This window comes from Staurois parvus, unplaced genomic scaffold (assembly GCF_062004578.1).
Source record: "Staurois parvus isolate SC_StPar_1 unplaced genomic scaffold, SC_StPar_1.0 ptg000522l, whole genome shotgun sequence".
In the NCBI taxonomy this organism is placed as follows: Eukaryota; Metazoa; Chordata; class Amphibia; order Anura; family Ranidae; genus Staurois; species Staurois parvus.
Window position 1 is genome coordinate 1,847,248 of NW_028318318.1, and position 17,492 is coordinate 1,864,739.

The 17,492-nt window shown below is 44.2% G+C and overlaps 1 protein-coding gene across 7 annotated transcripts in view; it reads right to left on the bottom strand.

Moving 5' to 3' along the window:
- Window positions 1-17,492, bottom strand: part of HIBCH (3-hydroxyisobutyryl-CoA hydrolase) — a 638,488-nt gene that overhangs the window by 161,356 nt on the left and 459,640 nt on the right. For all 7 annotated transcript variants that reach the window (XM_089690215.1, XM_089690218.1, XM_089690217.1 and 4 more), the window contains one exon: window positions 5,266-5,352. In XM_089690215.1, coding sequence (XP_089546341.1) covers window positions 5,266-5,352 — 87 coding nt within the window. The remainder of the gene's footprint in view (window positions 1-5,265; window positions 5,353-17,492) is intronic.

Consider the following 17,492-nt stretch of genomic DNA (forward strand, 5'->3'; position numbering starts at 1 on the left):
TGTCCCTGTTTTTGCTGGGGAGATTCACCCTTGCTTGGTGGTCATGGTCATCAATAATAAGAAATCCAAAATGTTAAAGTGTTACTAAATCCACAACAGTAAAATCAGTCTGTACATTCAGTAAAGCAGGCTTGTTATGCTCATTGTGGAGCCTAAGAGGTTAATCCTCTGCATTGTGTAAAAAGGATATTTGGTCCTGTCTTCTCTGATCCTCCCCCTCTTGCACAGTCCTCAATCCACCTGCTGATAGAACAGAGCTTTGGGGGCAAGCTGCACATGCTCAATTTGGTGTGTATTGCTAGAGAATTTTTTTTCTTGGGAGAGTGCATGTGATTAGCACAGGACCAATCAACACTGTCCAGGCAGAGGGTCAATGGTCCTGCAGCATCATAGGACAATCAAGGGAGAATGAAAACTAGCTATATTGAGTGCTCTGCTGGACACTAATATAAATCACAAGACTGCTCTAACTGCTGATGAGAAAAGGTATTTATCAGTTTATATTTAATAAAATAATTATCTCCATGTTCTGTGTACTGTGGGACCAAATATAGTGAATACAAGGTCATGGGTTAGTATCACCTCAAGGCTTTCACCAGAAAGGGGGTTGAAGGAAAACGTCCCAATAAGGACACATGTTCTGGTGACAACTGCCTCAGAAGGGATTTTCATGAACTTTGGAAAGATTTCTTTTCACTTGCTGTAATGACTCTGGAACAGAAAGTTAAGGAAAATATCCCCAAATGATGCACAAACAGCAAAAAACCCCACAAAAATAACAAAAAGGGGTTTTAGCTAAACTTAACTTAAAAACATAATCTTTGCCATAGATACAATGTAAAACTGGACTCCATGCACATACTAAAAACACAAATACTGTATGTTGTACAGTTATGTATACTAAAGGCACTTTATTTTGTTTTTTATACAGTTAAGTAGTGTTAGACCCCTGTTCCACTATTTGCAACGTGACCATTGTTACTGAGAGAAAGTGATGCACAATCCACAATTTTAGATTTGTCACCAGAGCGAGAGGTGAAAAGAAATCTTCAAAGTAGGACACCTGTTCCTATGACAACTCTATAAGACAGGAATTAGGTTCACTTTACAGCGATTTCCTTTCATAATCTGTTGCATCTTCAGAACAGGAAATTAATGGAAATCTCCTTAGTGGGAAACAAATAACCCGATTGGTGTTTACCCCTTCCTATTCTATCTAAAACAAAAAAAAATGGCTTTACATAGATTTTGAAAATAATTGTAATCCCCTGAATAGCAGCACTCGCACTGGAAGTAGGAGGGCAGTTGCTCTGAGCCCGTCAGTCTCTACTTTATGTACTTGTGCTGTCAAGGAATATGCTGACAGAAGAGTGTTATGAGGGCAGTTGGAGGATTCATCAATCTTCTGCAGATTCTTCTTTATACAATCACCACAGGCTGGGTGCAGAAAGGTGATCAAACTGTAATGCTTTACTGTAGTTAAGAAATCAGGTCTCAAACTTTGCTGTGTTGCCTGACAGTTGTGTAAATCTCAGGATGGGAGAAAAAGAAATACAAATAATTTGACAGGTAAAACAGCTTCCACATATGTAATATATCTGGGTATTTAGCTGTTTCCAGAAGTTCAGCTTTAAAATTAAAAGTTAACACATTCCAGGGAATTAACGAAGCTTTCTGTGCCAGAAAACTAGTGAAGGAATCTGGAGAGGCGTGCACCACTTTAACTAAGCAGATAAATTTGTTTTAGCCCTATATGAGTCACCCATGCCAGTTTCTATTTTTGAGTGAAATAGAAACTGGAGTGGGCTTTGTGACTAATTAACCACTTGTCTATTGAACACTTTTACCCCCTTCCTGTCCAGGCCAATTTTCCGCTTGCACTTTGAATGACAATTGCGAGGTCATGCAACACTGTATTCATAAGAAATATTTTAATTTTTATAATTTTCTTTCACACAAATATAGCTTTCTTTTGGTGGTTAAAATGTCTGTAGGTTATAAGTAAAATATCATCCAGTCCTCTCTGTCAACATCACTTAAACACAGCACAAGAAGGGCGTGCTATTTCTCTCTTTTAACATCTAAGCTGTAATGTTCATAAAAATGCTTTGTTACAAAATTTGCATGTCAGAATGTATCTGTCAAGAAAACCTCAGTTTCTTCAGGATATGTATGTATATCTCTAGGGAAACATCTAGCAGACTTTTAAGCTAAACATTCTTTAGTCATACCTTTACCACAATTAAACAGGTCGCCACTAAGCTAAGGTATGAAAAACACCTTCTCTAAGGTTTGAAGCCTAACTGAACCTTCAGTGTAAATCAGCTAAATACATTTCAGGTGCATCAAAACGTGGGTTAATGCCTTTGGGAGGCCATACATGAATCGAAATTCAACCAGTTCAGCATGGAGCAGTCGAACTTTGATCCATGTATGGGCAGGCTGGTTGTACATAAGTCAACCCACTGATCGACTTCTGCACAACCTGCCTGTTGGGTTTTTCCCAATCAGAGCTGATGGCTATAGCTGACGGTGTGATGGATTTGGTAAAATGCCTATTTAGTTTCCTATTGAATATATATATATATATACGCTATTTCTATAAGTTTTATAAATATTTACTTTTATACTTTAATACATATGTTGTGTGAATATTTTCTGCCTGCTGGGCTTTGTGGTACTATAAGAAATCCTTGCTTAAGAAATGTCTGCTCACACACACAGACCCCCTCCCACCGTGTGATTTGGGAAACAAAGGAATGTTTTTCTTCTCTATAAGATAAGATGGAAGAAGATCACACCTATACCATGACGGAGATTGTTTTCGTGTGGAAATGACCAATCAAAGACTAATATAATGCTTATGCTGTTATCACGTGATGTTCGCATCATTTTTCATATATAAACTCACGGTTTCATTTCAATAAATTAGAGAGAAGTTTTCACAGACCAAACGTGTCAGTGTGAGTTTCTTCATGTGCGCACATTCCAGAAGCTGGCCAGCATCATAAATTAGGACAGGAACAGATAAGCACTGGACGATTAGGTCCACAACTAAATCAACGGTACTGATCATTGTATTCTGGCAGAGCAGAAGTCTCCGTGCCATCAGATCATAATACACAGTGGGAGTGATTCCCCCCATCACCTCAAATATGTAGATGGGGGAATTGGATAATTTGTTTCATTCAATCAGCTAGTTGAACAAATAAAATTAGTTATTGTAGAAAAAAACTTTCCCCTGCTAGCAGCTGCAGAGAACATTTGCTTTTGGTGGGGAAGTAGAGGTCTTGCTGCACCCCTTACTGAGTCAGACCTATAGTTCTTCAATCAGCAAAGCTCATACCTTCTTCTGATTGGACAGCTCTGGCTCTGTCCAAGCAGGTGGTGTGTAGGACCTTTGTCAGGAGTTCAATGCTTCTCCAGGGAGAAAGGGTCCCACTTTGCTCCATGCTCAAGCTGTAGCTGATTTGTAAAGAAAATAAACTGTAAGACTTTGCACACTTCTTGTTTTTGTGAACCCTGAACATACGTTGTATTTAGACAATTTAAACTGAAAATGGTTTTAAAGGTAAAAAAAATGTAACTTTTAAAGTATTTCTGTAGTCTGAAGGTTTTTACCTTAATGCATAGAATGCATTAAATTAAAAAATACAAGAAACCTACTGCCTTTAGGTCTACTGAATTAACAAAAGGACATGGGTTGGTCTGAAGCTGGCATTGATTGCCGATTCATTTGAGTAGTTTCTGAATAATTGGACTAAATGGCCTTAGTGACTTTTCCACAGGGCACAGGCTGGCCCAAGCACTTGCTATAATGTGATATTGTTAAAATTAAATTTATTCTTTAAAATAGGCTGTCTACCCTTCCCTTTAGTAACTCCTCAACTTTCTACATACACCTTCTCTTTTTAAAGGAGAGTTATAGCCAAAGATTTTTTTTGGCTATACTTCACTGAGAGCTGACAGTCACTGCTCTCTGCTCAGAGTGGAGGGGGAGAACTGTGCAATAAGTGGTGCTTGATCATTCAGTTCTCAGTGTAGTGCAGAGCCAATGAGGGAGAAATGCAGCACCAAATTGAGATGAGTATAATGTTTCTTTGTTTTTTAAAAAACCCCATACTTCTTTTCTAAGCCTGTTTATACTTTTGCTACTTTTCTCTCATTCCCTTGGACTTTGATGTTGAATGAGTAGATTTCATTCCTCCTTTCCATTTTTATTTTTCATTTCATTTAACCACTTGACCTCCAGAAGATTTACTGTAGCTCCTTCATGACCAGGCCGTTTTTTCCTTCACTTTACTCTTTCCGTTACTTTAACTGACAATTGCGCGGTCATGCAACACTCTACATAAATTAAATTTATATTATTCCTCCCCCCCCCCACATATAGAGCTTTCTTTGATTATCACTGGGTTTTTTTATTTGTTGCGCTATAAATGAAAAATAGACTGCAATTAAAAACCAAACAAAAAAAACAATATTTTTGACTATAAAATATATCCAATAAAAAAATCTAATTTTTTTTATAAATTTAGGTCAAAAGGTATTCTGCTACATATGTTTGGTAAAAAAAAAATCCCAAAAAGCGTATATTGATTGGTTTGAGCAAAAAGGTGGAACATCTACAAACTATGGTATATGTACAGTATATACTGGAATTTTTATTTTTTTTAATACTAGTAATGGCAGCAATCAGTGACTTATAGTGGGATTGCGATATTGCAGCGGACAGTCTGACACAAACTGACACTTTGTGGGAACCAGTGACACTAATACAGTGATCAGCGGCTAAAAATATACACTGCCACTGTATTAAAGACACTGGCTGGGAAGGGGTTAAGCATCTAGAGCGATCAAAGGGTTAACCATGTGCCTGGCTATGTGTTTTGTGTACTGTGTTAGGGGTTTTTTACTAGGCAATATGATTTTCTTTCCCTACTGTACTCATTGTTTACATAGGCAGAGCTGTGTCCTGTCACTCTCCTCGATGATTAACGGGTGCCAGCGCTCATCCATTGGCCAGCACCTGTCGATCAGTTTCTCTTGTGTCCAATCACAGCAGAAGTGACACTCCAGTGGTGCACCCATGCCTCTACAGCAAAAGTGCAAACTCACGTTTATATACGCAATTTTGCACAGAATATCCGCCCTATAGCACTAAATCTGCTATAGAGTGGGCGGAAAGTGGTTAAAATATTAATTTGCATTTTGATTGAGACTAGCCACTAGATCAGATAAATACATATAGAGGTATTCAAATACCTTTGTCTGATAGGTATCAAGAACTTCAGCAACATCTTTTTTGGATGGTCTCTTCAAAGATGTAAGGTCTTTTTCAAGGTAAGGAATCTAATAAAGGAAATGAATAAATGAATACACATACATAAAAAAACATCTGACCACATGAAACACAAAATTCTGTTAGGCTTCTGTGGCTACAATGCAACTACAACGTTTCTACACAGCAGAAATATAGGAAATCCTGATAACACCATAGATTCAGTTCACAATGCTTTATCACAAATACAAGGTTTTTTATTTTTACTATGTGATTGTTATTTTTTCAAAATCTCATTGGACTCAGCTGAAAATAACTTATTCTGAATTGTTAGTATTGTGAGCTGAGCCTTATGGCTAATATCATTAAGATTTTGTGTGAGCACTAATAGCCATGAAGGAGGAAGGCAGATCTGAACTCTTTATTGCTTCTCTCTGCAGCAGAGGATCCCTGCAATTACAGGATTTTAAGACACATTTGGACTACACTGCTGCCTATAGGAGAATTTGGACACGGGCAAACAAAAAACAGTGACCAGCCTGTTATAACCTCTTCCACTTTGAACATGCCTCAGGTTTTGTAGCAAACAAGTGCCAAGGGCAAGACCATAAACAAAGAGGGTTGGAACCTATGTCCTGCAATTAATTAAAAGAAAAAGATTTTATGGTGAGTACAAAAGTCCTTGTTTCTCTTTTTCAAGTCCCAGTGGCCTCTTTTTGGAAGTTTAGTAGCTGGGTGGGCCTTCCCCTTTGATTTTCTGCAGGTGCTAGGATGGTGGGGGAGGGAGTGGTGGTTTGTTTTTCTGGGTTTTTTTTTCTCTCTCTACTCAGATCAAATCCCACAATTGGGTTGGTTCGGGTGATGTTATACCAGTTTATTTGTTTTGGGGGCCTCCGAGTTGATAGTCGCATTGAGCCCAATTGGGTATGCGTCAGTTGACTTTTGGCCTCCTGTGTCCTTCTCTAGGTGGGGCGGAGGGCTTGTGGTCTCAGCCTGGAAAAATAGTTGGTTCTCTGTCTCTAGTGTTACGTGAGGCCAACTCATGGGGGCGGGCGACCCTTCCAGATCATTACTGAGATATGGTGTGTTGTTCTGCCCATTCATTTGCTCACTGTTTGCCATGTGTGTTTGTGACTGGGCGATATTGTCTGACCCCCTGTTGACGTCATGTCTCCCCTTGAAAAGATGTTGCCATTATTATTGCCATTATTATTGTTATTGTGTCTTTTTATTTCATCCTCATGTGTCTGGTTTCCCTATATGTGGCTGTTTTCCTCTTCCTTTGAGAGTTATGTATATAGTTTGATATGTGCAGGGGGGGGAGCCTGTCTGGGATTCTACATGCCACCCTCTCTTGTTCCCTGATGTGGGGTATGTTTTTTTGTGCCCTGTGGGTTCCATTGGATACACGTTGTGCATCGCTCTTACTCTTTGTGGCATTCAATGAGTGTTTCTGTTTTTTTCTTTTTCTCCCATTAGTGTACAAAGTTATCTCTCTTCTTCTCTGGTTCCCTCCGTCTTGGTGGTAGCCCTTTTTCTAGCTTTCTTTTTTTCTCTTTTTTCTGTTCGCCTTGGGGGGAGTAGAGGATATGTTTTCGGGGCGTCCCCATGGTCGAGTGATTTTTGTCTGTTGCAATGATTCTCACTTGGTTGTCACTTAATGTTCAAGGTTTGAACTCACCGCAGAAACGGACTAAAGTTTTTAAGTATCTTGGTTCCTCCAAAGTCGATATAGCTTCCCTGCAGGAGACTCACCTGGCTTCCTCTTATACCCCGCGTTTTTTTAGATGGTCATTATGCCCAGGTCTTTTTCACCTCGGCTCCGGTCAAGAAGCAGGGGGTCCTTTTGGCGATTCCTTGCCTTTCCAAGAGCACAAAGTAGTTGCGGACCCCCAGGGCCCTTATTTATAATTGTAGGTATTCTACTAGATAAATCTCCTGTGGGCTCAGCGGCCTCCTCTCCTCTCTCTGTGGAGTTTGGGCATATTCCTAGGTCCCATAGTCTGTTTGATGCCTAGAGGGAATTACATCCCACTTCTAGAGATTACACCTGTTTCTCCAACCCTCATTCTAGCCATTCTCGTATTGACATTTTTCTGACCCCTTCTTTTCTCCTGCATTTATTCTTGACAAGGATTCTTACGGTTCCTGGTCTGACCATGATCCCATTATCACGCAGTGTTCAGTTTCCTCTCAGTGTCCACGAGCTCCCTCCTGGTATCGTAATGATTCCCTCTTTTTCCTCTGTAGTTGAGGATGTTCTGATCCATTCCTTGGATTACTTTTGGAATAATTTGGGAATGGTCTCTTTGTCAGTTACTCTTTGAGAAGCATATAAAGCGGTTATTAGAGGCCATATCATACAATTGGCTTCCAGGCAGCATAAGGAATGGGATCATCATTGACAGCTTTGGACCGTGAGCTTGAAAGGGTTACCGTGCTGTTTAAGTGGTCCCCAATGGCTGAACTCCCATGGAAGGTGGATTGTCTCCGCACAGATCTCAATCTTTGTCTGACTGATGAGGCTGAGCACCATTTGCGATGGTCTCATCAGAAGTTTTATGCGAATGGCAACAAGATAGGGACTATGTCAGCTAATAAGTGGCGATCAGTCGCCCCTCCATGACATCACTATACTTTGAAAACTAAGAAGTGTCTGAGAACTTCTAATCCCAGGCATATAGTGGATGAGTTTTCTGATCATCTTTCAAAACTTTATGCTGGCTCGGGGGATGCCCCAGCAGATGTCATTGACACATTCTTTGGGAAGACTCCTTTACCTCATATAACAGACGATCAAAGAGACATGCTGGGCACTGATATTACACAGGACAAACTTCAGCAGACCATTCACTCTTTGAAGGTGCATAAGCGTGCTGGCATAGATGGTTTTACGGCTCTCTTTTATAAAAAATTTAGCGATGTTGTAGTTCCTGTTTTGGCCCAGGTATTCAATCAGCTTAAGTGGGATGGTCAGCTGGCCCCGGAAATGCTGAAGGTTCAGATTGTGATGATTCATAAACCGGGGAGAGATCAGCGATCATGGTTGAAATACCACCCTATTTCTCTGTTAAATGTGGACATTAAAATTCTGACTAAAACTCTGGCCAATAGATTGAATGTGGTAATCCCTACCTTAATTGCTAAAGATCAAGTGGGTTTCCACCTTCAACTCTCTACTCTCTCCACCCCCACCTCCACCCAGCACTTCACTCACCGCCCTTGAGATTGCCAATCACTTCAAAAACAAGATTGACACAATTCGCAAGGACATCGCCGCAACTCACACTCCCTCTCAACCCGCCCCCTCTCACACAGCTACCCCCTCACCCCCCTCTCCCTCGACATAACCCGCAGGGACTTTGTCACTGCTCAAACTCCCTCCAACCCTGTTCCCCCTCACTCAGCTACCCCCTCATCACCCCTGTCCCACGGCCCCACCACTGCTCTGACCTCCACTTCCACCCCACCCTACATTCCTCATACTGAAGCCCCCTCAACACTCCACACCTTTGACCTTACTACCATCGAGGAAGTCTCCAAGGTCCTCTCTGATGCCCGCCTCACCACCTGCCCCCTCGACCCTATCCCCTCACAACTCCTACAACCTCCTTCCCCCTCCATCCTATGCTCCCTCACCCACATCTTTAATCTCTCCCTCTCCTCCGGCACTTTCCCCTCCCTTCTGAAGCATGCACACATCACCCCTACACTTAAAAAGCCCTCCCTGGACTCCAATGACCCGAGCAACCTCAGACCCATCTCCCAGCTCCCATTCACATCCAAACTCCTCGAGCGCCTAGTCTACACCCGCCTAAGCTCTCACCTCAATGACAACAACCTCCTCGATCCCCTACATTCCAGCTTCCGTCCCCTACACTCCACCGAAACTGCCTTACTCAAACTCTCCAACGACCTGCTAACCACCAAAGCTAATGGCCACTATTCAGTGCTCCTACTCCTTGACCTCTCCGTGGCCTTCGACATAGTCGACCACCCCCTCCTCAAAAAAAAACTACACTCCCTCGGCCTCAGAGATTCTGCTCTCTCCTGGCTCTCATCCTACCTGTCACAACGCTCTTTCAGCATTACCTATAATGCTACCACCTCCCCCTCACTCCCCCTCTCTGTTGGGGTCCCTCAAGGCTCCGTCCTCGGGCCCCTTCTCTTCTCCATCTACACCTCCTCCCTTGGCCAACTCATACACTCTCACGGCTTCAACTACCACCTATATGCCGACGACACACAAATCTCTCTCTCAACCCCACACCTCACCCCCTCAGTCTCCGCCCGAATCACACATCTACTGAGCGACATATCACACTGGATGTCGTTCCACTTCCTTAAACTGAACCTCTCCAAAACCTAGTTTCTTGTCTTCCCCCCAGCCCGGACCCCACCCCCCATTCACTTCTCCATCATGTCCAACAACACCACCATCAAACCCGCCCCGCAGGCCAGAGTACTTGGTGTCATTCTGGACTCCAACCTATCCTACCAGCCCCAAGTCCAATCTTTAACAAACTCATGCAGACTCCACCTCCGCAACATCGCCAAAATACGCACATTCCTAACCCCAGAAACCACTAAACAGCTCATCCAGTTCTTCATCATATCACGACTTGATTACTGAAACTCCCTCCTTACTGGCCTGCCTCGCCGCTGGCTATCCCCGCTTCAGTCGATCCTGAATACGGCTTCCAGACTCATTCACCTTTCCAACCACTCCATTTCCGCCACCCCCCTCTGCCAATCCCTCCACTGGCTTCCGATTGCGCAACGGATCAAATTCAAAATCCTAACACTGACGTACAAAGCTGTCCACCATACTGCTCCGAACTACATCACCGACTTAATATCCAAGTACCACCCAGCACGCACACTCCGTTCCTCACAAGACCTCCTTCTCTCTAGCTCCCTGGTCTCCTCCTCCCATGCCCGCCTCCAGGACTTCTCCATGGTGTCACCCATCCTCTGGAAGTCCCTGCCACAACCCATCAGATTATCACCTACTCTCCTCTCCTTTAGGCACACCCTGAAAACCCACCTCTTCAGGGAAGCCTACCCAACCCCCTGCTAACTTGCTGACCTCCTCCACTCTTCCTACCACTCTGTCCCCCACAGCTTTCTCCTCCTGTGCCACCATCCCCTCCCTCATAGATTGTAAGCTCGAAAGAGCAGGGCCCTCGATCCCCTCATGTTTTGCATTGTATTGTTATTGTTCTGTCACATGTTCTGTCCCCCTTTGTAATGTACAGCGCTGAGCGAACTATTGGCGCTTTATAAATACTGTATAATAATAATAATAATAATTTCAATTTCAATGGACCTCCTCTCTTCCTTATTTGGGAGTTAAACTTACACCTTCTTATGATTTGTTGTATCAGGCGAATATTCCTCCTCTGCTTTCCCAGCTAACCCAGTTGCTCTCTTCTTGGCAATCCATGTCCTTATCCTGGTTTAGTAGGGCTCAAGCGATTAAAATGACCTTCCCAAGCTACTTTATCCTTTTCGAGTGCTCCCTGTTCGGATTCCACTTTATATACTCCGTATTTTACAATTCCAAGTCTTGGGGTTTGTATGGGCTTCGGGACATCCTCGTTTGTCTAAACTTTTTACTTCCACTGCACAAAATCAAGTATACAGTGAAGGAAATAAGTATTTGATCCCCTACTGATTTTGAATGTTTGCCCACTCATAAAGAAATGATCAGTCTAAAAATCGAATGGTAGGTGTATTGTAACACTGAGAGACAGAATAGCAACAAACAATTCAAAGGAAATGCATGTCTAACAAATGATGCACTGATTTGCATGTTCATGAGGGAAATAAGTTTTTGATCCCCTTCACAAAACATGACTTAGTACTTGGTGGAAAATCCCTTGCTGGTAATCACAGAGGTCAGATGTTTTCTGTAGTTGGCCACCAGGTTTGCATACATCTCAGGAGGGATTTTGGCCCACTCCTCTTGGCAGATGTTCTCCAAGTCATTAAGGTTTGGTGGCTGACGTTTGGCAACTCGAACTTTCAGCTTCCTTCATAGATTTTCAATTGGATTAAGGTCTGGAGACTAGCTAGGCCACTCCAGAACCTTAATGTGCTTCTTCTTGAACCACTCCTTTGTTGCCTTGGCCATGTGTTTTGGGTCATTGTCATGCTGGAACACCCACCCACGACCCATTTTCAATGCCCTAGTTGAGGGAAGAAGGTTCTCACCCAAGATTTGATGGTACATTGCCCCGTCCATCGTCCCTTTTGATGTGGTGCAGTTGTCCTGTTCCCTTTGCATAAAAACACCCCCAAAGCAGAATGTTTACACCACCATGTTTGACAGTAGGGATGGTGTTCTTGGGGTTATAGGCAGCATTCCTCCCCCTCCAAACACGGAGAGTTGAGTTGATGCCAAAGAGCTTGATTTTGGTCTCATCTGACCACAACACTTTCAACTAGTCTTCCTCTGCATCATTCAGATGTTCAGTGGCACTCTTCAGATGAGCCTGGACATGTGCTTTCTTGAGCAGAGGGACCTTATGAGCACTGCAGAATTTCAATCCTTGTCGGCGTAGTGTGTTACCAATTGTTTTCTTGGTGACTGTGGTCCCAGCTGCCTGGAGATCATTGACAAGAACCTCACGTGTAGTTCTGGGATGATTCCTCACTGTTCTCATAATCATTGAAACGCCACAAGGTGAGATCTTGCATGGTGCACCAGACCTAGAGTTGTTTTGTGTTTCTTCCATTTGCGAATAATTGCACCAACTGTTGTCACCTTCTCACCAAGCTGGTTGGCAATAGTTTAGTATCCCAGACCAGCCTTGTTGAGGTCTACAATCTTGTCCCTGACATCCTTGGACAGCTCTTTGGTCTTTGCCATGGTGGAGAGTTTGGAATCTGATTGTTTGATTGCTCCTGTGGACAGGTGTATTTTATACAGGTAACAAAATGAGATTAGCAGCACTCCCTTTAAGAGACTGCTTTTTACCTGTATGAAAGACACCTGGTAGCCAGAAATCCTGCTGAATGATAGGGGATCAAATACTAATTTTCCTCATGAACATGAAAAACAGTGCATAATTTGTTAGACATGCATTTCTTTTGAATTTTTTGTTGCTCTTCAGTCTCTCAGTGTTACAGTACACCTACCATTCAGTTTTTAGACTGATCATTTCTTTGTGAGTGGGCAAACATTCAAAATCAGCAGGGGAACAAATACTTATTTCCTTCACTGTATATACTTGATCTGTGCTCCCTTGGCGTTCATGGGTAGGGGGCGCTGGCGTCTGCCGGTCCGGGGGTTCTGTGATTCTGTACAGCACCAGTCACACACCAAATTCAGGCCTATGATCTGTGCCACTATTTAGACATTTGTACAATCTTGGAATTGGCACATGTGGCACAGTGTGACCTAATCGTAGCGGCTTCCCCAAACGGCTTGTAAATACCCATATTAGAAAGGGGGATAAAGCCTGCTTGAAAAATGATGAATTGCTCGCAGTGAAGTGAACGGACAAAAGGGACGTTTTTGTCCTGTCTTCTATTCACGAAGACACGACCATCAAAGTAGATAAGAAGTGTCTGTGATATTGAACTTGTTTGTGACATTTAGAAATTATATATTAGACTGCTTTTTTTACCGCCCACGTTGTCGGGGTGGTTTTGGTCTCCCGAACGTTCATCACTACTATATTGCGGCCCAAGTTACTCCTCTTATTCAGCTTTTTTCTCTCAAGGACTTACCCTTGTGGGTTTTGATAGATACTTTGGACACACATCCCCTTTTGCCTTTAGCCTTGCCCTAGCTTCCTCTGTCCTTACGGCCTAAACTGTTGAATCCTGTCCTGGCTCATTCTTTGAAAATTTGGGACTCATGTAAGTATTCGGCGGGTCTACGTTTTGTAGCAAACAAGTGCCAAGGGCAAGACCATAAACAAAGAGGGTTGGAACCTATGTCCTGCAATTAATTAAAAGAAAAAGATTTTATGGTGAGTACAAAAGTCCTTGTTTCTCTTTTTCAAGTCCCAGTGGCCTCTTTTTGGAAGTTTAGTAGCTGGGTGGGCCTTCCCCTTTGATTTTCTGCAGGTGCTAGGATGGTGGGGGAGGGAGTGGTGGTTTGTTTTTCTGGGTTTTTTTTTCTCTCTCTACTCAGATCAAATCCCACAATTGGGTTGGTTCGGGTGATGTTATACCAGTTTATTTGTTTTGGGGGCCTCCGAGTTGATAGTCGCATTGAGCCCAATTGGGTATGCGTCAGTTGACTTTTGGCCTCCTGTGTCCTTCTCTAGGTGGGGCGGAGGGCTTGTGGTCTCAGCCTGGAAAAATAGTTGGTTCTCTGTCTCTAGTGTTACGTGAGGCCAACTCATGGGGGCGGGCGACCCTTCCAGATCATTACTGAGATATGGTGTGTTGTTCTGCCCATTCATTTGCTCACTGTTTGCCATGTGTGTTTGTGACTGGGCGATATTGTCTGACCCCCTGTTGACGTCATGTCTCCCCTTGAAAAGATGTTGCCATTATTATTGCCATTATTATTGTTATTGTGTCTTTTTATTTCATCCTCATGTGTCTGGTTTCCCTATATGTGGCTGTTTTCCTCTTCCTTTGAGAGTTATGTATATAGTTTGATATGTGCAGGGGGGGGAGCCTGTCTGGGATTCTACATGCCACCCTCTCTTGTTCCCTGATGTGGGGTATGTTTTTTTGTGCCCTGTGGGTTCCATTGGATACACGTTGTGCATCGCTCTTACTCTTTGTGGCATTCAATGAGTGTTTCTGTTTTTTTCTTTTTCTCCCATTAGTGTACAAAGTTATCTCTCTTCTTCTCTGGTTCCCTCCGTCTTGGTGGTAGCCCTTTTTCTAGCTTTCTTTTTTTCTCTTTTTTCTGTTCGCCTTGGGGGGAGTAGAGGATATGTTTTCGGGGCGTCCCCATGGTCGAGTGATTTTTGTCTGTTGCAATGATTCTCACTTGGTTGTCACTTAATGTTCAAGGTTTGAACTCACCGCAGAAACGGACTAAAGTTTTTAAGTATCTTGGTTCCTCCAAAGTCGATATAGCTTCCCTGCAGGAGACTCACCTGGCTTCCTCTTATACCCCGCGTTTTTTTAGATGGTCATTATGCCCAGGTCTTTTTCACCTCGGCTCCGGTCAAGAAGCAGGGGGTCCTTTTGGCGATTCCTTGCCTTTCCAAGAGCACAAAGTAGTTGCGGACCCCCAGGGCCCTTATTTATAATTGTAGGTATTCTACTAGATAAATCTCCTGTGGGCTCAGCGGCCTCCTCTCCTCTCTCTGTGGAGTTTGGGCATATTCCTAGGTCCCATAGTCTGTTTGATGCCTAGAGGGAATTACATCCCACTTCTAGAGATTACACCTGTTTCTCCAACCCTCATTCTAGCCATTCTCGTATTGACATTTTTCTGACCCCTTCTTTTCTCCTGCATTTATTCTTGACAAGGATTCTTACGGTTCCTGGTCTGACCATGATCCCATTATCACGCAGTGTTCAGTTTCCTCTCAGTGTCCACGAGCTCCCTCCTGGTATCGTAATGATTCCCTCTTTTTCCTCTGTAGTTGAGGATGTTCTGATCCATTCCTTGGATTACTTTTGGAATAATTTGGGAATGGTCTCTTTGTCAGTTACTCTTTGAGAAGCATATAAAGCGGTTATTAGAGGCCATATCATACAATTGGCTTCCAGGCAGCATAAGGAATGGGATCATCATTGACAGCTTTGGACCGTGAGCTTGAAAGGGTTACCGTGCTGTTTAAGTGGTCCCCAATGGCTGAACTCCCATGGAAGGTGGATTGTCTCCGCACAGATCTCAATCTTTGTCTGACTGATGAGGCTGAGCACCATTTGCGATGGTCTCATCAGAAGTTTTATGCGAATGGCAACAAGATAGGGACTATGTCAGCTAATAAGTGGCGATCAGTCGCCCCTCCATGACATCACTATACTTTGAAAACTAAGAAGTGTCTGAGAACTTCTAATCCCAGGCATATAGTGGATGAGTTTTCTGATCATCTTTCAAAACTTTATGCTGGCTCGGGGGATGCCCCAGCAGATGTCATTGACACATTCTTTGGGAAGACTCCTTTACCTCATATAACAGACGATCAAAGAGACATGCTGGGCACTGATATTACACAGGACAAACTTCAGCAGACCATTCACTCTTTGAAGGTGCATAAGCGTGCTGGCATAGATGGTTTTACGGCTCTCTTTTATAAAAAATTTAGCGATGTTGTAGTTTCTGTTTTGGCCCAGGTATTCAATCAGCTTAAGTGGGATGGTCAGCTGGCCCCGGAAATGCTGAAGGTTCAGATTGTGATGATTCATAAACCGGGGAGAGATCAGCGATCATGGTTGAAATACCACCCTATTTCTCTGTTAAATGTGGACATTAAAATTCTGACTAAAACTCTGGCCAATAGATTGAATGTGGTAATCCCTACCTTAATTGCTAAAGATCAAGTGGGTTTCCACCTTCAACTCTCTACTCTCTCCACCCCCACCTCCACCCAGCACTTCACTCACCGCCCTTGAGATTGCCAATCACTTCAAAAACAAGATTGACACAATTCGCAAGGACATCGCCGCAACTCACACTCCCTCTCAACCCGCCCCCTCTCACACAGCTACCCCCTCACCCCCCTCTCCCTCGACATAACCCGCAGGGACTTTGTCACTGCTCAAACTCCCTCCAACCCTGTTCCCCCTCACTCAGCTACCCCCTCATCACCCCTGTCCCACGGCCCCACCACTGCTCTGACCTCCACTTCCACCCCACCCTACATTCCTCATACTGAAGCCCCCTCAACACTCCACACCTTTGACCTTACTACCATCGAGGAAGTCTCCAAGGTCCTCTCTGATGCCCGCCTCACCACCTGCCCCCTCGACCCTATCCCCTCACAACTCCTACAACCTCCTTCCCCCTCCATCCTATGCTCCCTCACCCACATCTTTAATCTCTCCCTCTCCTCCGGCACTTTCCCCTCCCTTCTGAAGCATGCACACATCACCCCTACACTTAAAAAGCCCTCCCTGGACTCCAATGACCCGAGCAACCTCAGACCCATCTCCCTGCTCCCATTCACATCCAAACTCCTCGAGCGCCTAGTCTACACCCGCCTAAGCTCTCACCTCAATGACAACAACCTCCTCGATCCCCTACATTCCAGCTTCCGTCCCCTACACTCCACCGAAACTGCCTTACTCAAACTCTCCAACGACCTGCTAACCACCAAAGCTAATGGCCACTATTCAGTGCTCCTACTCCTTGACCTCTCCGTGGCCTTCGACATAGTCGACCACCCCCTCCTCAAAAAAAAACTACACTCCCTCGGCCTCAGAGATTCTGCTCTCTCCTGGCTCTCATCCTACCTGTCACAACGCTCTTTCAGCATTACCTATAATGCTACCACCTCCCCCTCACTCCCCCTCTCTGTTGGGGTCCCTCAAGGCTCCGTCCTCGGGCCCCTTCTCTTCTCCATCTACACCTCCTCCCTTGGCCAACTCATACACTCTCACGGCTTCAACTACCACCTATATGCCGACGACACACAAATCTCTCTCTCAACCCCACACCTCACCCCCTCAGTCTCCGCCCGAATCACACATCTACTGAGCGACATATCACACTGGATGTCGTTCCACTTCCTTAAACTGAACCTCTCCAAAACCTAGTTTCTTGTCTTCCCCCCAGCCCGGACCCCACCCCCCATTCACTTCTCCATCATGTCCAACAACACCACCATCAAACCCGCCCCGCAGGCCAGAGTACTTGGTGTCATTCTGGACTCCAACCTATCCTACCAGCCCCAAGTCCAATCTTTAACAAACTCATGCAGACTCCACCTCCGCAACATCGCCAAAATACGCACATTCCTAACCCCAGAAACCACTAAACAGCTCATCCAGTTCTTCATCATATCACGACTTGATTACTGAAACTCCCTCCTTACTGGCCTGCCTCGCCGCTGGCTATCCCCGCTTCAGTCGATCCTGAATACGGCTTCCAGACTCATTCACCTTTCCAACCACTCCATTTCCGCCACCCCCCTCTGCCAATCCCTCCACTGGCTTCCGATTGCGCAACGGATCAAATTCAAAATCCTAACACTGACGTACAAAGCTGTCCACCATACTGCTCCGAACTACATCACCGACTTAATATCCAAGTACCACCCAGCACGCACACTCCGTTCCTCAC